This window comes from Capra hircus, chromosome 6 (genome assembly GCF_001704415.2).
Source record: "Capra hircus breed San Clemente chromosome 6, ASM170441v1, whole genome shotgun sequence".
Classification (NCBI taxonomy): Eukaryota; Metazoa; Chordata; class Mammalia; order Artiodactyla; family Bovidae; genus Capra; species Capra hircus.
The window spans coordinates 67,586,562-67,611,530 of record NC_030813.1 but is presented as its reverse complement, the minus strand read 5'-3'; the positions used below and the strand labels follow the sequence as shown (position 1 = coordinate 67,611,530).

Genomic DNA, 24,969 nt, shown 5'->3' with positions numbered 1-24,969 from the left:
AAAAAGTTGGCTTAAATTTAAAACTAGTTTTCAAAAACTTAAGAAAAAAAAGTTTTTACAACATTCAGAAAACTAAGATCATGGAATTCGGTCCCATCACTTCATAGCAAATAGATGGGGAAACAATGGAAACAGTGAGAGACTATTTATTTTCAGTCAGTTCAGTTGCTCAGTCATGTTCACTCTTTGTGACCCCATGAACTGCAGCACCCCAGGCCTCCCTGTCCGTCACCATCTCCTGGAGTTCAATCAAACTCATGTCCATCGAGTCAGTGATGCCATCCAGCCATTTCATCCTCTGTCGTACCCTTTTCCTCCTGTCCCCAATCCCTCCCAGCATCAGAGTCTTTTCCAGTGAGTCAACTCTTCGCATGAGGTGGCCAAAGTACTGGAGTTTCAGCTTTAGCATCATTCCTTCCAAAGAACACTCGGGGCCGATCTCCTTTAGAATGGACTGGTTGAATCTCCTTGCAGTCCAAGGGACTCTCAAGAGTCTTCTCCAACACCACACTTCAAAAGCATCAATTCTTTGGCACTCAGCTTTCTTCACAGTCCAACTCTCACATCCATACATGACCACTGGAAAAACCATAGCCTTGACTGGACAGACCTTTGTTGGAAAAGTAATGTCTCTGCTTTTCAATATGCTGTCTAGGTTGGTCATAACTTTCTTTCCAAGGAGTAAGCGTATTTAATTTCATGGCTGCAGTCACCATCTGCAGTGATTTTGGAGCCCAAAAAAATAAAGTCTGACACTGTTTCCCCGTAGATTTGCCATGAAGTGATGGGACCGGATGCCATGATCTTCGTTTTCTGAATGTTGAGCTTTAAGCCAACTTTTTCACTCTCCTCTTTCACTTTCATCAAGAGGCTTTTTAGTTCCTCTTCACTTTCTGCCGCAAGGGTGGTGTTATCTGCATATCTGACGTTATTGATATTTCTCCCAGCAATCGTGATTCCAGCTTGTGCTTCTTCCAGTCCAGAGTTTCTCATGATGTACTCTGCATATAAGTTAAATAAGCAGGGTGACAATATACAGCCTTGACGTACTCCTTTTCCTATTTGGAACCAGTCTGTTGTTCCATGTCCAGTTCTAACTGTTGCTTCCTGACCTGCATACAGATTTCTCAAGAGGCAGGTCAAGTGGTCTGGTATTTCCATCTCTTTCACAATTTTCCACAGTTTATTGTGATCCACACAGTCAAAGGCTTTGGCATAGTCAATAAAGCAGAAATAGATGTTTCTCTGGAACTCTCTTGCTTTTTCCATGATCCAGCGGACGTTGGCAATTTGATCTCTGGTTCCTCTGCCTTTTCTAAAACCAGCTTGAACATCTGGAAGTTCACAGTTCACGTATTGCTGAAGCCTGGCTTCGAGAATTTTGAGCATTACTGTACTAGCATGTGAGATGAGTGCAATTGTGCGGTAGTTTGAGCATTCTTTGGCATTGCCTTTCTTTGGGATTGGAATGAAAACGGACCTTTTCCAGTCCTGTGGCCACTGCTGAGTTTTCCAAATTTGCTGGCATATTGCATGCAGCACTTTCACAGCATCATCTTTCAGGATTTGAAATAGCTCAACTGGAATTCTATCACCTCCACTAGCTTTGTTCCTAGTGATGCTTTCTAAGGTTCACTTGACTTCACATTCCAGGATGTCTGGCTCTAGGTTGAGTGATCATACCATCATGATTATCTTGGTCGTGAAGATCTTTTTTTCTACACTTCTTCTGTGTATTCTTGCCACCTCTTCTTAATATCTTCTGCTTCTGTTAGGTCCATACCATTTCTGTCTTTTATCGAGCCCATCTTTGCATGAAACGTTCCCTTAGTATCTCTAATTTTCTTGAAGAGATCTCTAGTCTTTCCCACTCTGTTGTTTTCCTCTATTTCTTTGCATTGATCGCTGAAGAAGGCTTTCTTATCTCTTCTTGCTATTCTTTGGAACTCTGCATTCAGATGCTTCAGTTCAGTTCAGTTCAGTCACTCAGTGTCTGACTCTTTGCGACCCCATGAATTGCAGCACGCCAGGCCTCCCTGTCCATCACCATCTCCTGGAGTTCATTCAAACTCACGTGCATCGAGTCAGTGATGCCATCCAGCCTTCTCATCCTCTGTCGTCCCCTTCTCCTCCTGCCCCCAATCCCTCCCAGCATCAGAGTCTTTTCCAATGAGTCAACTCTCCGCATCAGGTGGCCAAAGTACTGGAGTTTCCTTCCAAAGAACACCCAGGGCTGATCTCCTTTAGGATGGACTGGCTGGATCTCCTTGCAGTCCAAGGGACTCTCAAGAGTCTTCTCCTACGCCACAATTTAAAAGCATCAATTCTTCGGCGCTCAGCTTTCTTCACAGTCCAACTCTCGCATTAATACATGAAAACTGGAAAAATCATAGACTTGACTAAACAGACCTTTATTGGCAAAGTAATGTCTCTGCTTCTCAATATGCTATCTAGGTTGGTCATAACTTTTCTTCCAAGGAGGAAGCGTCTTTTAATTTCATGGCTGCAGTCACCATCTGCAGTGATTTTGGAGCCCAAAAAAATAAAGTCTGACACTGTTTCCACTGTTTCCCCATCTATTTCCCATGAAGTGATGGGACCAGATGCCATGATCTTAGTTTTCTGAATGTTGAGCTTTAAGCCAACTTTTCCACTCTCCACTTTCACTTTCATCAAGAGGCTTTTTCCTCTTAACTTTCTGCCCTAAGGGTGGTGTCATCTGCGTATCTGAGGTTATTGAAATTTCTCCAGGCAATCTTGATTCCAGCTTGCGCTTCTTCCAGCCCTCTTTCCTTTTCACTTCTCTTCTTTCACAGCTATTTGTACGGCCTCCCCAGACAGCCGTTTTACTTTTTTGCATTTCTTTTCCACGGGGATGTTGGTAGGCTCCAAAATCACTGTAGATCGTTACTGCAGCCATTAAATTAAAAGATGCTTGCTCCCTGAAGAACAGCTATGACCAAACTAGACAGCATATTAAAAAGCAGAGACATTACTTTGCCAACATAGGTTCGTCTAGTTAAAGCTATGGTTTTTCCAGTAGTCATGTACGTATGAGAGAGCTGAACTATGAAGAAAGCTGAGCGCCGAAGAATTGATGCTTTTGAACCGTGGAGTTGAAGACTCTTGAGAGTCCCTAGGACTGCAAGGAGATCCAACCAGTCAATCCTAAAGAAAATCAGTCCTGAATATTCATTAGAAGGACTAATTCTGAAGCTGAAACTCCAATACTTTGGCCACCTGATGCAAAGAACTGACTCACTGGAAAAGACCCTGATGCTGGGAAAGATTGAAGGCAGGTGGAGAAGGGGACAACAGAGGATGAGATGGTTGGATTGCATCACCGACGCAATGGACATGAGTTTGAGTAGGCTCCAGGAATTGGTGATGGACAAGGAAGCCTGGCGTGCTGCAGTCCTTGGGGTCACAAACAGTCGCACACGACTGAACAACTGAACTGAACTGACTCTGGACAGTGACTGCAGCCAAGAAATTAAAAGACACTTGGTCCTTGGAAGAAAAGCTATTACAAATCTAGACAGCATATGAAAAAGGAGACATTAGTTAGCCAGAAAGTTCTGTATAGTCAAAGCTATGGTTTTTCCAGTAGTCATGTACAATTGTCAGAGCTGGACCATGAAGAAGGCTGAGTGCCAAATAATTGATGCTTTCAAACTGTGGTGCTGGAGAAGACTCTTAAGAGTACCTTGGACAGCAAAGAGATCAAACTAGTGAATCCTAAAGGAAATCAACCCTGAATTTAGTCATTGGAAGGACTGATGCTGAAGCTCCAACACTTTGGCCACCTGATGCTAAGAGCCAACTCACTGGAAAGACCCTGATGCTGGGAAATAGTGAAGGCAGGAGGAGAAGGGGATGTCAGAGGATGAGATGGTTGGATGGCTTCGCCGACTCAATGGACATGAGTTTGAGCAACTCTGGGAGATGGTGAAGGACAGGGAGGCCTGGGGTGCTGCATGCAGTCCATGGAGTCTCAAACAGTCAAACATGACTTAACGACTGAACAACAAGAAGTGATAATAATCTTCCCCCTACCAATTCTGTCCTCTGAAGTTATTAATATTTATAGTTTGCATAGGTTTCTCCTGAGGTTTCTATACATACACATAGAAGACACATAATTAAAAGATGGGGGTAGATGGGAGACTGGAGATACTTTGCTGAATTTAAGATAACCACAATAATCACTTTTCATGTTGCAGTCAGCTGAAAGTAGGCTAATAAAGTTAAGATTTAACTTAAAGTAAAAATAAAAGCTGTATTAAAATTATTACTGAGAAACTTCTGCAGATTGGTGTGAAAACTTTTACAAGCTAAGGAAAATCAGATTTGAATACCTCAAAATCATCCTTCTCTATTTACTGAGTAAGGCATACTCAAAGCAAAAGATTGGAGCCTCTGTCTTTACAAAGCTCAATATATATTCCCTGCAATAGTAATGACATTTCCAGACTATCAAGTATTTGATCCTGAATAAAGTGTTAGTTGCTCAGTCATGCCCAACTCTTTTTGACCCCATGGACTGTAGCCCGCCAGGCTACTTTGTCCATGGAATTTCCCAGGCAAGAAACACTGGAGCAGGCTACCATTTCCTATTCCAGGAGGCCTTCCTGACCCAAGGATCGAACCTGCATCTCTTGCGTCTCCTGGATTGGAAGGTATATTCTTTACCACGGTGCCATGTGGGAAGCCCAAGATTTTTTGTCCTACCACATCTAAATATAATTTAATAAACTATTAGGATTGTGTTGCTGTTGTTTAGTTGCTTAGTCATGTCTGACTCTTTTGCAACCACATGGACTGTAACCTGCTAGGCTCCTCTGTCCAGGGGATTTCCCAGGCAAGAATACTGAAGTGGGTTGCCATTTCCTTCTTCAGGGGATCTTCCCAACCCAGGGACTGAATTCACATATCCTGCAATGGCAGGTGAATTCTTTACCACCAAGCCACCCCGAAAGCACAGCTCTTATGAGATAGGTACTATTATAATCCCTGTTTTATAAATGAGGTCACTGAAGCACAGTGAGATGAATGACTTGCCCAAGGTGACATAGCTGTTAAGTGGCAAAACCATGATTGCTTGAGAACAATTGCTCTTAACTATCATATTTTTCCAACTAATACCATTACTTTAAAAAATGCAAAAGATATATTTGTAAAGACTTCTATATAGCAATCATCCTAATGGCCTTCTGCTGTTCCCTGCTTTCTTCTAAGCCCTATGAACCACAAAATATAAAGCTGTAATTGATCCTACTATTACAAGGGAAAAAAATCACAATGCAACTGAAGAAAGAATCTTCAGTTTATATGTAATTATGCAATTGAAGAAAAGTATCTTCAGTTTATATGCAATAAAAGTCTTTTTGAAATTTTAGTAAATAACAGTGGTAATTATTTGCAAGGCAAATTCATTAATAAAGTCTTAGAACAGTTTAGAAGCCCCCAAATGACATCAGCTGCAGGGTAGAATACAGATATAAATTGCTAGTATGTCAGCAAAACACAACAAGGTGAATCAAAAAATGGCAGAGCAGGTAGCACAGACTGAAGAAAAGTTTTAAAGCAGTAAATCTCAAACTTCTGGACAGTGACATGCTATGCTTCCATTTTCATTTCATGAGCCTCTTGATTCTCATTTTGGTGTGGTATGAGTTTTTTAATTTTAAGAAAATAAAAACAATTTTGATATTCCTTGGGATGCCACAAAACTGGGCTGGAAATTACTTCTTTAAAAAGGCAAACATCTAGTGTTGAGGCATAATCATGAACTGCTGGAAAACAATAGTAACTGTGAGATCAACTGGGAGTGTAGCAATCAGAAAATGAGTTGTTTCTTTTTGAGAAAAGACATCAGGAAGACTGGAAGTCTCAAACTATACCAGATGCTGCAAACTGTAGCAAAAGCATGTATCACATCTATATATTTCATGAAATGTGTGTGTGGTTCATATTGATTCTCTTAAGAGTATTTTGCTTGTCAACAGCTAATTTTATCTGTGAAAGGCCTTAAGACTTCAGGTGTTTAAGAAACCATGGTTCTTACGGTTAAAAAGTTAACTTTTAGCAAACGATATGTCCTTCAAATCCTAAATAATAATAATGTATGTGTGTGTGTGTCAGTTGCTCAGACGTGTCCGACTCTTTGCAACCCCATGGACTGTAGCCCACCAGGCTCCTCTGTCCATGGGATTCTCCAGGCAAGAGTATTGGAGTGGGTTGCCATTCCCTTCTCCAGGGGATCTTCCCAACCCAGGGATTGAACCCAGGTCTCCTGCATTGCAGGCAAATTCTTTACCATCTAAGCCACCAGGGAAGCCCAATAATAATGTATACTGACTTTTAATGGTTTGTCAACCAAGCTTAGGTTTTTAAAATTAATATATATTTTTCTTAGTGTTGGGAAGGTTTCTGCAAAATTATCTGATAAAAGATGTGAAAGCAGCAAGTTAGAATTTACTAAACACTGGTAACAAAGATTCATCAACATAATAAACACCAATGCTCAGAGAATCTCCTATTTGCAGTATTCCTACAGGTTCTGAAATTAGATTTTTGGATTATTGTAAAATTAGAATATTTTGTCCACTTTGTGAAAACACGAATCAAATAGGAATAGAAGAAATCAAAATACATATATTAAGATGAACATATATGCAAATATAAGGATTTAACCTCAACAATAGACTAGCCTAAAACATTAGGTAATTACAGTGCTAATATCTTTATGTTACATGACAGAGCAGGAAGAGTAAGTAATACATTATACTCTGCTTTTAGAACTAAAGTTATCATTAAGGCCAGTCCAGACATTCTCTTCTCTTTTACTTTTGAAAAGATAGATATAGAAAGATAGGAATGAGTATGTGAGGGTTCCTTATTATTAAATTGTACTGTATACCAAGATGGTTAGAATGCATAAAATACATTTTAGGGGGATGGGGGAAGTATTTAACAATGTCCTTGAGAGAAAACCCAATCTAGTCCTCTACTGTTCAAGCCTGCAGTTGTATGTATACATAAAAGTTATACATATTTAACTCTCTGTCATATACAACTCCAAGCATCTCAGGGCCAGAAATATTCATATCATCTCTTATGGTCCACTCTTAGTCCCAAAGATAACTGCCTGGCACACAGTAGTTTTTCCTAATGTTCAGAATATTACTATTTTATGACTTAGACATGTGTATGAAGCAAAGTTACTAAATCAGATACTTATTCCTGCAATACAGCACTAAATATTTCTGATTAAGGAGACAATGTAAGTATGCTTTAGTGCAATACTTGGGGTGATTTTGCCACTAGGAAACATCTGGCAACGTATGACATTTCTGCCTGGCCAGGGGTGTTGCTAGACATCATACAATACACAGGACAGCCCTCACAACAAAGAAGTATGTGGTCCAAAGTATCAATTCTCTCATATAAGAAAGTAAGATCAAAATGCCATTTTTAAGCAATGTAAATCAACTTCCTTAAACGCAATGTAGATACAAAACATCTACATTGCTTAAAAATATCATTTTGATACTACTTTTAAAGGGCTTCCCTGGTGGTTCAGACAGTAAAAAAATCTGCCTGCAATGCAGGAGACCTGGATTTGATCACTGGGTTGGGAAGATCCTCAGGAAGGGAGCATGGCAACCAACTTCAGTATTCATGCTTGGAGAATCCCCATGGACAGAGGAGTCTGGCAGGCTACAGTCCATGGGGTTGCAAAGAGTCGAACACGACTGAGCAACTAAGCACACAAATATTTTATAAGAGGAATTAAAATCTGATCTTGAATCATTTAGCTTGATATAACTGTTTTTTTTTTTTTTTTTTGCAATCAATCATAAGTGGTTGGGATGAAATGGAAAGACCATCATCATGGACTCAGTACTTTGATTTGAATTCCAGTTTTGCTATGTGTTTCTGGACCCAAGAGGTGGGTAAAGATCAACTTGGCTTTCTAGCACACAAAGATACCTACATCTCCTGTTCCTACCCACATACTACTGCCACACTATTCTTTTCAAAACACCATTTTGTTAAGGATATTCCAACACTCAGAAACCTCCGTCTAGATTTCAGAGACCATCTACAGTATGGGCTCCAATCCAAAGATTCAACTTTCTTCAGTTCAGTTCAGTCTTTCAGTCGTGACTCTTTGTGATCCCATGGACTGCAGCACGCCAAGCTTCCCTGTCCATCACCAACTCCTGGAGCCTACTCAAACTCATGTCCATAGTGTCGGTGATGCCATCCAACCATCTCATCCTCTGTCGTCCCCTTCTCCTGCCCTCAATCTTTCCCAGCATCATGGTCTTTTCCAATGAGTCGGTTCTTCACATCAGGTGGCCAAAGTATTGGAGTTTCGGCTTCAGCATCAGTCCTTCCAATGAATATTCAGGACTGATTTCCTTTAGGATTGACTGGTTGGATCTCCTTGCAGTCCAAGGGACTCTCAAGAGTCTTCTCCAACATCACAATTCAAAAACATCAATTCTTCAGCGCTCAACTTTCTTTATAGTCCAACTCTCACATCCATACATGACTACTGGAAAAACCATAGCTTTGACTAGACAGAGCTTTGTTGGTAAAGTAATGTCTCTGCATTTTAATATGCTGTCTAGGTTGGTCACAGCTTTTCTTCCAAGGAACAAGTGTCTTTTAATTTCATAGCTGCAGTCACCACCTGCAGTTATTTTGGAGCCCAAAAAAATAAAGTCTCTCTCTGTTTCCATTGTTTCCCCAACTATCTGCTATGAAGTGATGGGACTGGATGCCATGATCTTAGTTTTCTGTATGTTGAGTTTTAAGCCAACTTTCTTACCTGTTCCCTAACAAACTTCTATCTTCACAGGCTTTGCTTCACCCTACTCAAATGAGTAAGATGAAGAACTATACAAAAAAGATCTTCACGACCAAGATAATCATGATGGTATGATCACTCAACCTAGAGCCAGACATCCTGGAATATGAAGTCAAGTGAGCCTTAGAAAGTATCACTACGAGCAAAGCTAGTGGAGGTGATGGAATTCCAGTTGAGCTATTTCAAATCCTGAAAGATGATGCTGTGAAAGTGCTGCACGCAATATGCCAGCAAATTTGGAAAACTCAGCAGTGGCCACAGGACTAGAAAAGGTCCGTTTTCATTCCAATCCCAAAGGAAGGCAATGCCAAAGAATGCTCAAACTACCGCACAATTGCACTCATCTCACACGCTAGTACAGTAATGCTCAAAATTCTCCAAGCCAGGCTTCAGCAATACGTGAACTGTGAACTTCCAGATGTTCAAGCTGGTTTTAGAAAAGGCAGAGGAACCAGAGATCAAATTGCCAACGTCCGCTGGATCATGGAAAAAGCAAGAGAGTTCCAGAGAAACATCTATTTCTGCTTTATTGACTATGCCAAAGCCTTTGACTGTGTGGATCACAATAAACTGTGGAAAATTGTGAAAGAGATGGGAATACCAGACCACTTGACCTGCCTCTTGAGAAACCTGTATGCAGGTCAGGAAGCAACAGTTAGAACTGGACATGGAACAACAAACTGGTTCCAAATAGGAAAAGGAGTATGTCAAGGCTGTATACTGTCACCCTGCTTATTTAACTTATATGCAGAGTACATCATGAGAAACTCTGGGCTGGAAGCAGCACAAGCTGGAATCAAGATTGCCGGGAGAAATATCAATAACCTCACATATGCAGATGACACCACCCTTATGGCAGAAAGTGAAGAGGAACTGAAAAGGCTCTTGATGAAAGTGAAAGAGAAGAGTGAAAAAGTTGGCTTAAAGCTCAATATTCAGAAAACGAAGATCATGGCATCTGGTCCCAACACTTCATGGGAAATAGATGGGGAAACAGTGGAAACAGTGTCAGACTTTATTTTTTTGGGCTCCAAAATCACTGCAGATGGTGACTGCAGCCATGAAATTAAATACGCTTACTCTTTGGAAGGAAAGTTATGACCAACCTAGATAGCATATTCAAAAGCAGAGACATTACTTTGCCAACAAAGGTCCGTCTAGTCAAGGCTATAATTTTTCCAGTGGTCATGTATGGATGTGAGAGTTGGACTGTGAAGAAAGCTGAGTGCCAAAGAATTGATGCTTTTGAACTGTGGTGTTGGAGAAGACTCCTGAGAGTCCCTTGGACTGCAAGGAGATCAAGCCAGTCCATTCTGAAGGACATCAGCCCTGGGTGTTCTTTGGAAGGAATGATGCTAAAGCTGAAGCTCCAGTACTTTGGCCACCTCATGCGAAGAGTTGACTCACTGGAAAAGATCGATGCTGGGAGGGACTGGGGACAGGAGGATAAAGGGATGACGATGAGATGGCTGGATGGCATCACTGACTCGATGGACGTGAGTTTCAGTGAACTCCGGGAGTTGTTGATGGACAGGGAGGCCTGGCGTGCTGTGATTCATGGGGTCGCAAAGAGTCGGACACGACTGAGTGACTGAACTGAACTCAAATGAGGCACTCATTCTTTTCCCTGCACTTTTTGATCCAGAAAGAACAGCAAGACATACCCTTTGATCTATCTGTACCCATTGTTGGAAGCTGGTAAAGAATCTGCCTGCAATGCGGGAGACCTGGGTTCGATCCCTGGGTTGGGAAGATCCCACTCCAGTATTCTGGCATGGAGAATTCCCTGGACTGTATAGTTCATGGGGTCACAAAGAGTCAGACAGAACTGAGTGACCTTCACTTTCACTTTCTCACATTCAAGTCCATATAAATTTTTTTTAAGAACTCTCACTGCTGGTTTTATAGAAAATCAAATTCTGTTCTCATAATGTTTCCAAGTTAAACTCCAAGCACTTGAAGGCTTAGTATAAAGCCACAATCAGTCATTTAAACAAACATTTATGTGGTAGCTACCACTGGCCAGGCATGGTGCTAAACAGGAATCCAAAGATAAATTAAGACAAAACTGAATGATTGTACCTAACACAGTACTTGTTAGCTCTCTCACTCACAGGCAGTACTACCATCGAAACCTATAGCACCTATTCATCAAGTTCCAAACCTCCAGATTCAGGTTTCTAGGATTCATCTTTCTTGGGAGGATTTTGTTTTTTCAATCCTCTCCAGATCAGCCCGAGCGAAAAATAACCAATGGTAAACAAGAGTTTCACTATGACAAGTCAATGAAAAACCCATTATCTTCCTCCTAGGGGGGAAATTAGCAGGTTCACTCAAAAGATAGTCACATCCTAAAACTATTAATTCACTCTTTCTATATCTACTAGTTATTAATAGAGACATACAATATAATCTCTATAATTATAAAATACAGCACTAATTAGGCACTAAATGCATATACTTAAAACCTCCTCACTAACTTGATAGCATCTATTAAATTCCATTCCTCAAGTTTATCAGACTCACAGGTTATTTGTGGACTTAGCCTGGCTCACCCCTTGCTTCTAATTCATACTTTCCAAACAAAACAACCCTTAACAGCCACACATGGTTGGGTACTTTCTGACTCTCTCACAGACAGATGAGCAGAAGTTCTTGAATGGAGTAGTGGAGGGTTGTGTGTGGGAGGAATCTCCTTCTAGTAAACTGTTAGAAGTGGGATATGGTTTGATTCATCTAAACCTCTAAATTTTAACTAAACACTATTTCTCTATTTCTAAGTATTTGCATAAACTTCATGGTATTGCATTATCTTGCTTATCTATTATTTTTCACATTTCAAGAAGATATAATCACTTTTTATTTCCTCCCTATAGTTCTTTAATATTGTCAAGAAATTGCAATTTGACTCCAGAATTTGAACCTTTTCCAAGATTAAAGCAAACTGTATATTTTGCATTTTGTGTCTTCCTCTTAAATAATCTAGTTTGTACCTAAAGGTGTCTACATCCTCCATTAGATTCCCAAATGAAAGATCACAGAAGATGTGATTTTTGAGTAAACAGAACACGCAAAATAACAACTTGTATTACTAAAAGACTTCAAACCTAAATGTTTTTACAAGTTCACTTTTGTTACTAAACTATCATAACAGGAGTCAACATGCCCAGTGCCTTGGCTAGCACAAGTCATTATCATAATGAATTTGTTGCTGTTTTACTGTTTAATTGCTAAATTGTATTCAACTCTTTTGTGACCCCCATGGACTGTAGCACACCAGGCTCCTCTATCCATGGGATTTTCCAGGCAAGAATACTGGAGTGGGTTGCCATTTCCTTCTCTAGGGGATCTCCCAACCCAGGCATCGAACCCACGTCTCCTGCACTGGCAGGATTATTTACCACTGAGCGATCTGGGAAGACCATTATTAGGAATAGTACATTATTATTAATATAACTCAATGCATTTACATTAAGACATTATTTAATGCTATTTACTATCTAAATTATTTTTTTAATCATGTCAAAATTAAACAAATTTACTGATATATAGATATGCTCCCAACAGAAGGCAAGAAGGCAGGGATCTGGGAGAAAAGGAGCCTTTTTGGGCTACCTGGGCATCAGCACCAGCCAGGTACTTCAGGAAGTCTGGCACAGGGATCTGCATGCAGAGTAGTCCTAAAAATGAGACTGAGGAGAGCAAGCAACATCAGTGACCCAGAAGGCTCACAGAATGTGAACTCCAAGCTTTAGAATTCTTTATCTGGTATCCTTGGAAAATTAAGCTGTTTGGATCCCTCCCCCCAACAAAAACAGACTACAGATGACAGTAATATCTTTTTGATCCATCTCCTAATGAAAATAAAAATAAACGAATGGGAGTTAATTAAACTTAAAAGCTTTTGTAGCAAAGGAGACCATAAACAAAAAGACAACCCACAGAATAGGAGAAAATATTTGCAAATGAAGTAACCAACAAGGGATTAACCTCTCAAGATACAAACAACTTATGTACCTCAATAAAACAAACAAACAAACAAAAACCAAACAACTCAATCAAAAAAATGGGTTGGGGAGGGGTGGGGAAGAGAAGACTAAACCGACATTTCTCCAAAGACATACAGATGGCCAAAAAGCACACAAAAAGATGCTCAATATGACTAATTACTAGAGGTATGCGAATCAAAACTACTATGAGGTATCACCTCACACTAGTCAGAATGGTCATCATCAAAAGATCTACCAACAATAAATGCTGGAGAGGGTGTGGAGAAAAGGGAACCTTCCTACACTGTGGGTGGGAATGTAAATTGGTACAACCATTATGGAAAACAGTATGGAGGTTCCTTAAAATAAATACAGAACTACCACATGATTCAGCAATCCCACTATGGGTATACTATGGGCATATATTCAGAGAAACCGTAATTTGAAAAGACACAGGCACCCCAAAGTCCACTGCAGCACAATTCACAAGAGCTGAGACATGGAAGTGACCTAAATATCCATCACGTTGTATTATGATCCCTACTCTATGTGACCACAGACTATTGAAACTGACTTCAATTAGTAGGATTTATCACCAGGATTTTTTAATTATAAAATCAACTTATGTTCATAACAGAAAACTGAGAAATCATAAAATATACAAAGAAGTATAAATTCTTTTATCCTACCAAAGAGACAATTTTGAAGCTGATTTTTGATATAAGACACTGTATCTTGACAGTATTTTAATTAATTCATGGGAGAGTACAGTTTCAATACTGCCATTATGCAGGCTACATGTGAAATTCCTTACTGTTAACTGGCACTGGGGGCATCCAAGTCATGCAAAAAATTTGGTCTCATTATTTTCAGCTTCACCTAGTTTCAACTTATCATTGACAATCAGATTGATTCAATTTAATATAACTGAACTCACAAGATTCTGAGAGTCTGTTTTGGATACACAAAGATGAATATGATACTGTTCCCTCTGCTTAAAATGCTCACAATCTAGACAAGACAGACCAAAGAGGAGGTTATGATGTTACACGTGCTCTAAAAAGAAACATAAACAGTAGTAGGTAACATTGAAGAGGAAGTAAACTAAGTGGGAAATTTAGAATTTCAGAGGGAAAAAGAAGATACTCTATACAGAACAAACATTAAAAGGTAATAGGCCTGAACGTTCATGAAATTTCCTGACAACAGCAAGTAAATCTAGGAAAAAGGTGAACTGGACTTACACTGCTGAGAGCTTCAAATATCTTCCTAACCCATTTTTATTCACTAGGCATAATAATGACTTTAGACAGTTTTCAAAACTGAAACCTACCCTCAACAGGAAAAGAATTTGCCATTACTAAGGATATGCAAAGAAATGTGCCACAGATTTATAAAAACTCCATGATGCTTAAAGATCTCTCCCACATTTAAGCTTAGCACTTTGTCTTGAAGGTTATCTTATGTTCCCAAAAGACTACAATATTTTAATCACAGAAATACAACTTAAAAGAACACTTAGAGGTAATCAAATTCAACTTTTACCTCTTTCTAACATCCCTTGCCACAGGACAATTAACTTTTACTGCTAAACGTTACACTTTTTAAAGGCAGTTCATACTGTCTAGGAACAGCTCCACTAGAACATTTTCCTTCTATTAATTAAATATTTGCTTTCCTCTAATATATACCTTGGCCACCTAATGTGAAGAGTCAACTCATTGAAAAAGACCCTGATGCTGGGAAAGACTGAAGGCAGGAGGGAAAGGGGATGACAGAGGATGAGAGAGTTGGATGGCATCACCGACTCAACAGACATGAGTTTGAGCAAACTCTGGGAGATGGTGAAGGACAGGGAAGCCTGGCATACCACAATCCATGGGTTCGCAAAGAGTCGGACACATATGAGCAACTGAACAACAACAATGTACCTATTGTCCTAGTGATGATCTCCAGAGTTATACAGAATAAATCTTTAAAAATCAATCTATCTACAGGTTAAACAAATCAAGATAAAATGTTATTTATCGGGCATGATTTTAAGGCTTGGTATAAATCCCAATGAACTATATTAGCTGTGTGACTTCGAGTTTAATTTCCTTACTTGTAAGAGAACAAGTAAGATAACATGACACCTTCTTATCAATATGATAGAGATAAACTTTGAAGACACAACAATAAATGAAATAAACCAGACACTAAAAGATAAATTCTACATGATTCCACTTCCATGTGGTACCCAGAGTAGTCAAATCCATAGACAGACTGTAGAATGGTGGTGGTGGTGAGGGGCTTGGAGGCAGGGTGAATATGGCAATGAGGAGTTACTGTTTATACAAAATTTCAATTTGTAAAGAAAGTTCTAGAGAAGGATAGTGGAGATGACCTCACAACAACATAAATGTGTTTAATATGCCACTGAACTATACACTTAGAAGTGATTAAAATGGTGAAGTTTTTGTTTTGTATATTTTACCCTAATTAAAAAAAAAGGGGGATAAATACAATTACAATTCAAAACAGATTAAATGATTTAACATGTGTAAAATGCCTTGGTATAAAGAACATGCTCAAACAATAATGACTGTAATGTATTTTACCAATCACGTGGCCCTTCTTGGTCAAATTCAATTTTTTAAGAAAGCAAGAAAATGCATCACTATGTCTAACTGTTCTAACATTGGGCTGCTCACACATACAGGCTCTAAGAATTTGTTCCACTGAAGAAAAAAGAACATATAAAGTCATGTTAGAATGACTGGGAAACCAGAGTTAAGAAGGGAATAAAATGGTCATCTGGTGTATAACTTCTGATTCAATTAAAACACACACAAACCATGTTACTTTAAAATAACATCTCCTTGGTACAGAAGAATCCAGAAGACAAAACTTTAAGATTTTAATCAGTGAGCCACTGCCAAATCATAAGTGGTGGTGGCAAGTATACAAATTAAATTGCTTTATAAACCTGGGCTCATCATATTAAATTACAAATTCTACCGACAGTCTCCTACAAAAAGCATACGTAAAACAAAATGGTCAGGTAATAAAGTCCATTCTCAAAAGTGAAGGGCTATGAGAAAAAAAAAATACAGTAAGTAAAAACTACATACCTATCAATCACTGAGCTGGGGAAAGTTTATCAATAAAATTTATTGATGAGCAGTCTGAGTGAAAGTGCCTTCATAAACTTAAAACTGATTTAAAGTAAAGCAAATTTAACAGGATATGAGGAACAATTTAGTTTTCCAATCTCAAAAACTTTTAAGGGGACCTCCCTGGTGGCACAGTGGATAAGAATCCACTTGTCAATGCACGGGACATAGGTTCAATCCCTGGTCCTGGAAGATTCCACCTGCCAAAGAACAACTAAGAAATGAAAGCACAGAGACACTAAAACTAAATTTAATTAAAAATGTTAACTAATTATAAAACTAATGATGATATTACAGGAACTGACTACAGGCCAATAGGTCAAAGAAAAATATGAATGATGTTACTCACCTAATACAAATTCCATACAAAGAAAAGATGTAATAGTGATGATCTAAAAACATTAAGAGCACATTTGATGATATTAAAGATGGGAAACTGGTATTGTAGTTATGTTTAAAAAGAGTCCATATCTTCTACTATAATATTTAGTAATTAAATGATATGATGCTTGAGATGAAATTTACTTCAAAACAGTCCAAAAGGTGAAGGTTTTAATGCTACAGATGAAACAAGAATGGCATGAGCTGGTAAGTGTTAAAGATAAGTGATAAGTAAAGGTTCGTTTCATTGTTCATTCTACTTTTGTACATGTTTAAATTTTTCAAGTTCACTGCAAAGACAGGCCAGTGTAGAATTAAAATTAAATGGTGATGATGATGACAAAGCTAACACTTATATTTTTAATTTGTACCAAGAACTTGTAAATGCTTTGCAGATATTTAATTATATATGGCTGGTATAATAATTAACTCTACAAACAATGAAGAGTCTCAAGCACAGAGAGTAAGTGGTTGACAAGGTCATGCAGTTGACAAGGGTGGGGCTACAGTCTAACTCCTGGGGCTCTAAAGGCCACTTCAGCACAAGAATAATGAGTACCAAAAGAGGTCATCAGATAAAGAAATCAAAAATGTACCTAGGGCTCAGGTTGTTAAAAGATAAATGATCAAACAAATTAGGTGGAATATAGAACAGCTAAAGGTGAATAACAGTACAAATCTATGAAGAGTAACATTAAAAAAAGTACAGATAATTAGAATTAGGTAAAGGATTCCCAGGTGGCACAGTGGTAAAGAATCAGCCTGCCAAGCAGGAAACACAAGAGCTGTGGATCCAATCCCTAGGTCAGGAAGATCCCCTGGAGGAGGAAATGGAAAACCACTCCAGTATTCTTGCCTAGAAAATTTCATGGACAGAGGAGCCTGGCAGACTACAGTCCATGGGGACGCAAAGAGGTGGACATGACTAAGCATGCACACACACAATGGTTGAAAATGTTTAAATACAGTCAGAGTATCTGTGTTCCAATCCTAGTTTGTCCATATATTTGAGTGACTATAAGCAAGTTATTTAATCTAAGCTTTAATTTCTTCACCTTTAAAATGGGGATTAATAATAGAATGATCATACTGGGTTATTAAAAAGATTAATTACAGTATATAAAGTGCTTAGTATAGTATCCATCATGTGTTAATGTAATAAATAATTGTTAGCAATTATTAAAAATAAAAGAACAATAAAAATCACATTGACGGATGTCTTCTTTCACTGCTTATACCCAACATGATACTGGGTGTTCTAGTTTCAGGGCATTTAGGCAGGAAAATGAAATAAAAGGTATCCAGCCTGGGAAAAAAGAAGTTAAATTACCTCTATCAGCAGATGACATAATTTTATATATAAAAGATTATGGATTTTTATCATTTTATTTTTATGGATATAAAAAACTATGGATTCACACCAAAAAACAAACTATCACAGCTAATAAACAACCTCAGTAAGATTGTAAGAGACAATGACATCAATACACAGAAATCAACTGTATTTCTATACAGCAGTAATGAGTCCAAAAATGAAATTAAGAAAAACAATTCCATTTACAGTGACATCAAAAAAAGAATAAAATGACTGAGATAAAATTAACAAAAGGGACATAACACTTCTACACTGGAAATTTTTTTAAAGTTGAAAAAAACTAAAAGTCAATATTGTTAAGATCTCAATAGTTAAAATCCCAAATTTACCTACAGGTTTAACATAATCCCTATCAAAATTCCAGTGTTTTTTTTTTTCTGAGATTTACAAGTTGATCCTAAAATTCATATGAAAATACAAAAGTCCCTGAAGAGCCAAAACAATCTTGAAATAAACAAAATCAGAAGACTCACACTTTCCAATTTCAAATCTATAGTAATTATGGCTGTGTAGTACTGGAATAAGGATAGTCATAGATAGATTAACAAAATAGAATTGAGAGTCCAGAAATAAGCCCATACATTTATAAGCAACTGAATTTTGACAAAGGTGTGATGACAATTTAATGGGAACAGAAAAGTTTTCTCAACAAATGGCACAGAGACGACTGGATGTCCACATGCAAAATGAATTGTCGGACCCCTACCTCACACCATAAAAAACCATATACCTTCATATAGAATGAAGGCTCCCCTGGTGGTCCAGTGGTTAAGAATTCACCTTGCAATGTATGGGACACTGATTCAATCCCTGGTCCACAAAGATCCCACATGCTGCTGGGCAACTAAGCCTGTGAATCGCAACTACTGAGGCCAAGTGTTGCAACTACTGAAGCCTACACACCATAGAGCTCGTGGCCTGCAACGAGAGACCACCTCAATGAGAAGCCCACACATCACAACCAGAAAAAGCCCGCACACAGCAATGAAGACCCAGCACAGCCAAAAATAATTTAAAAATTTTAAAACTCAGAATGAATCAGAGTATTGGTAAGAATGTGGAAAAACTGGAACCTTTGTGTAATACTGGTTGGAATGCAGAATGGCTTAGCTGCTGTAGAAAACAATACAGTGGCTCCTCAAAAAATTAAATGTAGAATTACCATTTGATCAAAAAACTCCACTTCTGGTTATGAATCCACAAGAAATGAAAGCAAGGACTTGCACAGATTATTTGTAGGCCCACATTCATAGCAGCATTTTTCACAACAGCCAAGAAATGGAAGCAATGCAAGCATCCACCAAAAGATGAATGGATAAAGAAGCTGTGTTATATACATAGAATGGACTATTATTCAGCCTTAAAAACAGAAGGAAGCCCTATCATATGCTACAACATGGATGAACCTTAAGAAAATTATGCTCCGTGAAATAAGCTTGTCACAAAGGAACAAATTCTTCATGATTCCACTCATAGGCATCTAATGTAGCTAAACTCACAGAAATAAAGTACATAGGACAGTACTTGCCAGAAGCTGGGGGTCCTGGGGGTAAGGAGTTGCTGTTCTGTGAGTGTCAAGTTTCAGTCACGCAGGATGGGAGGGTTCTGGGGATCTGCTGCACAGAAGCAATGTGTATGCAGCTGACAGTACTAAACTACAAACTTGGAATTGTTGGGAGGCTAAATTGAGGGAAATTGAAGTCCAAATTGAGTCAAGGTGATAGCAAGCTGAAAGGCAGCTTGTAACAAGGTTAGCTCTACTCTTCTAAATAATGGAAAATAACTGAAATTGTATCACCAAATTACTGCTGTTGATCCAAAATATTACGGAAGGGTCAAAAGCTTGACTAAGAGGAAATATTTGAATTTCTAAAGCGAAAAGGAAGCAATGTTTAGAAATTCCAGACAGACTGATTCCTTGCAAAATTCAAAATTATGTTAAACAAAATGTAAAGTTAGAAAAGGTAAAAGCCAGAAGATTCATCATGAACAAGTGAAACCAAATTAACTGCAATTTCTATTTTGATAAGTTCACTTAACTGTAGGTAAGAACTCTGTAGGCACCATACAGCTTAATTACAGCAAGACATTTGGCAAAATCTTTCATAATATCCATATAGGCAAAATGGCATATAGGCTTGATAAGAAGAAATAGTACTAACAGTTATTGAATAACCACAATGTATGTTGACTAATGATGTTAATCTGGAGGAAGTCTAGTCGCACTGCATACTTCAGAGCCCTTTATTCTATAATTTTAGTATTTTCATCAACAACCTGAATGAAGACCCATTAAGTACTTCTATGAAGTATCAGTGAGTGAGTGAGTGAAGTCGCCTCAGTCCCGTCCGACTCTTTGAGACCCCATGGACTATATCATACCAGGCTCCTCTGTCCCTGGGATTTTCCAGGCAAGGGTACTGGAGTGGGTTGCCATTTCCTTCTCCAGAGGATCCTCCAGACCCAGGGATCGAACCCGGATCTCCCACATTGCAGGCAGACGCTTTACCGTCTGAGCCACTAGGGAAGCCATGAAAATGACCAAAAAAATTAGAAGGAATAGGTAATATTAAATGCCTAAATCAAGACTAACAAAATACAAAAACTTAATATTTAAGCTAAAAAAAATAATTACAGAAAACCAGGGTTAGGAAGACTTGGTTTAACTACCTATGTATAAAAATATAGAGTGTAATTGAAACTACTGGCTCATATTGAGCATAAGTAACAGAAGTCAAAACTGTTAATGAAATACCTGGTTCCAAATAACAGCATTTAGCTCATGCAAAATATATCCACCACACGCTGGTCAAATATCATCTAAAATTCCAAGTTCAGTTCTGGATAACACATGTAATGACAAGGAACAACTACAATTAATAGAAAAATGACCATGGTTGAAACATCAGAGAATTACATTAAGTTAGGAATGATTAAAGGGCTTTCTAGGTGGCTCAGTATTAAAGAATCCACCTGGCAGGCAGGAGAAGCAGCTTTGCTCCCTGGGTCAGAAAGATCCCCTGCAGAAGGAAATGGCAACCCACTCCAGTATTTCTGCCTAGAGAATCCCATGGACAGAGAAGGCTGGTGGGCTACAATCCATGGGATTGCAAAAGAATCGGACATGATTTAGGAGCTAAATAACAAGAAGGAAACAAACTGAGGTTGTTTTACTCTGGAGATTAGAGTGCTCAGTGTGTGGTAGGGAGGAGTCAGTAGGGTTATGATGGTAGTATTCAAATAATGTAAGGGGTTGTTCAGGTGGAAAAGGAATTATACTTGGAGAAAGCAAAATAAAGTGGGACAACATAAGCTATGATGTCATAAAGACCTGGATTCAAATCCTGGCTCCATCATTTACTGTCTGCTATTTGATGCTTAAAGAGTGATTAAGTTTCCTTACCTGGAAAATGATACCTACCTCATAAATGGATAAAAAATTAAATGCAATTAAGTATAAAATTGTTCATACGTTGCCTGGCATCGCATGACACACTGGGATACACAATAATGTAAGTTTCCTTCTCTAGATTTTTCTGAGTTGTTCTATAAGAGTAATTTTCAAACTAATAATTACCATTAATGGGTCACCAAATCAGCTCAGTGAATTGTAACCAGCATTTTTACCCTAAAGAAACAGAAAATCGTAGCACTTTAACATATATACTAAGTATAGTTTTGTGAAACTGTTTCAATTATTCACATACATGTGTGTACTAAACTGTGGTATAAAACGTATGTATCAGGAAGATGGATCTAAAAAGAGTGAAAGTCACTGCTAAAAGTACAGTGGGGGTGTGTGTGTGTGTGTGTGACTCAGTCATGTCCGACTCTTTGCAACCCATGGACTGCAGCCCACCAGGCTCCTCTGTCCATGGGATTCTCCAGTCAAGAATACCTGAGTGGTCTGCCAGTTCCGTCTCCACTAAGTGGTAGTATACTGGTTACTAAATGTGTTCTACAGAAACTAGTTCCTTGGGAGCTCAAATAAGTTTAGGAGACAAACCACACCACTTAAGAGATTTACTATGTTCAACACATACTAGGATATCAAAAAAGTTCAGCATAAAAGAAAACTTTTTCGTTGTTGTTGAACCTTTTCCTCAGATATATCTGATCTCAGACCAACGATTATTTTTTCACACAGTATCTACTAACACCTTCAGGAGTGGCATTTTGTGGTATACATTTGGGGAAAAAACATTTCCCTAAATGAAAGAGAAAGAAATGTGTATGTTACAGAAAGTAGATTTTTAGTTTGCTAAGAAAAACTCCTGATTTAAAATCTTCCTCTTGCTGCTAACACCCACCACCCTTTATAACTTAATACTTTATACACATACTCCAAAAACACTTTAAACATGATTTTCAAACTTTTAATTCACACAAATCTTTTCAGAAAAAGGGTAGGACATCTATAACATCAAGACATGTAACCAGGAACCAACTGGCCAAAAGAAGCTTCTGGCATAGTATTTTAAAAGACTTGCTTTACTTGAACAAACCCTATGCTCAGAAACCAAAGCAACAAAAGACTTAATCAACCTCTCCAAGCAGAGTTAATGTGTTCTAAGAATATGTGATCTAAAATGGGGGATGAGTGCAGCTAATCCTCGTTATTATTAAGAGCATCATTCTCATCATCACTTGGAAGAGGCATGCAATGGTATTTAGATGATTCTCACTTCTTTTAAAGTGTATACATACCTAGGATTCCTTTGTGAGGACATGACTTCACACTAATATGAAAACTGTCACTACCACAGTCAGTTCTAATTATATTTGGTATCACTTGGCAGTATAATAAAGGCCTGACATCATATATTCAAGAGTATCTCTGTATTTCAAACCTTTCTAATCGAGAGTTACAAATATCTCTGACTCTGCTCTGGCAGTTGTCAGAGCATAAAATGCCCCTCACTCCTCAGGCTCCACCTCTCCTCAAAGTTTTCCCAACTACCTTAGACCATTATTTTCTTCCCAATTTCTCAGCACTCTCAGTACTTTCGGTCCTTATCAATCTTTTAAGCAATTCACAATGTATTTCCCAGCCTATTTCTTATGTTGCTGTTCAGTCGCCAAGTCGGGTCTGACTTCGCAACCCTATCCCAACAAGACTGTAACTGCCTTAATGAACAGGGATCAAATTTAAGAATCTCCCACAAGATCCTGGAAGCACTCACTAAATAAATATTTCTTGATATTAACAACTTGGCTTAAGAGTAATAGCAGCTAGTGTCAGAGAGCTTATATACCAGACCCATGCTAAAAGGATATGGATTACCTCACATGATCTTCACAACGCTATAGAATAAAGAACTATTATTTTCTTCATCAAATAAGAGGAAGAAAGTGAGGCTCAGAGTAACTTGCCCAAGGTCGTACAGCTGTGAGTAGCAGAGCCAGGGCCTGAATCCAGGCAAAGCCCTCAACTATATCAGGACATTCCGTAAAGTTGCAGCCCTGCAAAACCAGAGTCTATGAAGGATTTCAATTTCACTAAGTTAGAAGTTTCAATTTCAACAAAGAACAGAGATACTTTAGCTAAAAGATGAAAACTTAAAAAAAAAAGACAAATTAAGAATTTCCCATAGATATTTTTATGCAATTGCCATAAAACACGAAAGAAACTGCCTCTCGTGTCCTCTCTATATATGGAAGTGATATTATGCCGTGGGTCACAATTTTATCGAGTCGCTTGTGACAATACAGTTCGGTTCACATTTTGAAATAGCGCTCTTTTTCTCTGCCTCTAGCATGACATGGAAATGAAAGATGGAAAACTGTCACTTCACAGCTTAGGAAAACGCCAAGCCTAATTCTTGTTTAAAAAATGAGAGTCAGGGCTCTTGTTCCACCGTTGACTCTTACACAAAGCGGCACCATCCTCTGCCCTCTTCACACAAAGCAAGCTTCACCCCACTACCCAAGGGGGAGTGCTGATTCACACGGTCTCCCCATCGCCGCCAGAAATGTACCCAACTCCCACTGGTCCAAAACGCTGACCACTGCGCGGACTTCGATTACCCTGGTCTGCTCCCCGCACCGGGTGACACCTCATCAAGCAGAACCCCTCCCCGACACCCAAAATACCCAAGCCAGCATCCGAAAGCCAGGATTTCACACAAAGCAAGATCCCTTACTACAGAGCAGTTTCCCATCTCAGACTCCTCCCACGGCGAGCAGCCTTTCCTAGGCTGTGCCAGTCCCCAGACCCCAACGGGGCCCAAAGCCCAGAGGGTCCCCCAACACAGGAGAACTAGCTACAAACCCTGTTCCTCTCGCAAGCCCCGAACCCCCAACTCTCGCTGACCTTACCGCTGCCAAAACAAGAAAACCACGAGTCAGAGAGCGGACCCCGCTACACAAAGCGAGGTGTCTTACCGGGGGACCCCCGTCCCGGCCCAGCCCCGGCCCGGAGCCCCGCGCTCACCAGCTCTCCTCCTCCTCCTCCCAGCCTGACAGGCGCTCCAGCTCCTCGGGCCGCAGCGGCTCCACCTCGTCCAGCAAGCCGCCCTCGCCCGCTGCCAGCAAGGAGGTGGCGTCCCGCAGCTCCTCGCTACTCGTCCGCCTCGGGCCCGACCCGGCCCCGCTGCCCGATTTGGCGCTGAGGCCCAAGGGGAAGCCCCGAGGAGACGCCGTGCCGGAGGAGGGAGTGGACGCTCCGGCCCGAACCGGGCTGCCGGGCCCGAAGGAGCCGGCGCCCTGCACGGCCCCGGAGCGGCTCCTCAGCTGCTCGTTCTGCTTCTCCAGCATCTTCACCAGCTCCTGCAGCTTCCGCACCTCCTGGTCCGCGTTCACGTCGGAGTTAACGTCCTCCATCCCGGCCCCGCTGCCTCTGCCGCCCGCCACCCGTTCGGACTCACAGCGACAGGCAAAGAGCCGCAGGAAAGAGGCGCCGCCGCCGCCGCTCACTCTAGCCGAGGCGCCGGCATATAGCAGGGCCAGGCCCCACCGCCTGTGTCCCTCCTGCTCCGGTTCCCAAGCGTCGCCGGACCCAGCCGAGCCGCCTCATCTGCGCCGGCTCCAGGATTGGGGGAGGCGGCGCCAATATCCGGCCTCGGCAGCCATCTTCCCTCCGTCCCTCCGCCCCTTCAGCCCGGCCCAGTGGGTGACCTCAGAGCGTCGTGGGTGGACCGGCCGCCGACCGGCGCTAGGATCCCAGCTCAGATCTCGCGGAGGGGCGTG

General features: G+C 40.0%; 1 protein-coding gene across 3 annotated transcripts in view; it reads right to left on the bottom strand.

Moving 5' to 3' along the window:
- Positions 1 to 24,767, bottom strand: part of SLAIN2 (SLAIN motif family member 2) — a 74,851-nt gene extending 50,084 nt beyond the window's left edge. The window contains exon 1 of one of the 3 annotated variants that reach the window (XM_018049430.1): positions 24,215 to 24,767. In XM_018049430.1, the coding sequence (XP_017904919.1) occupies positions 24,215 to 24,603 (389 nt within the window). In that variant the 5' untranslated portion in view covers positions 24,604 to 24,767. The remainder of the gene's footprint in view (positions 1 to 24,214) is intronic. The other 2 variants (XM_018049431.1, XM_005681595.3) reach the window with 2 other exon arrangements.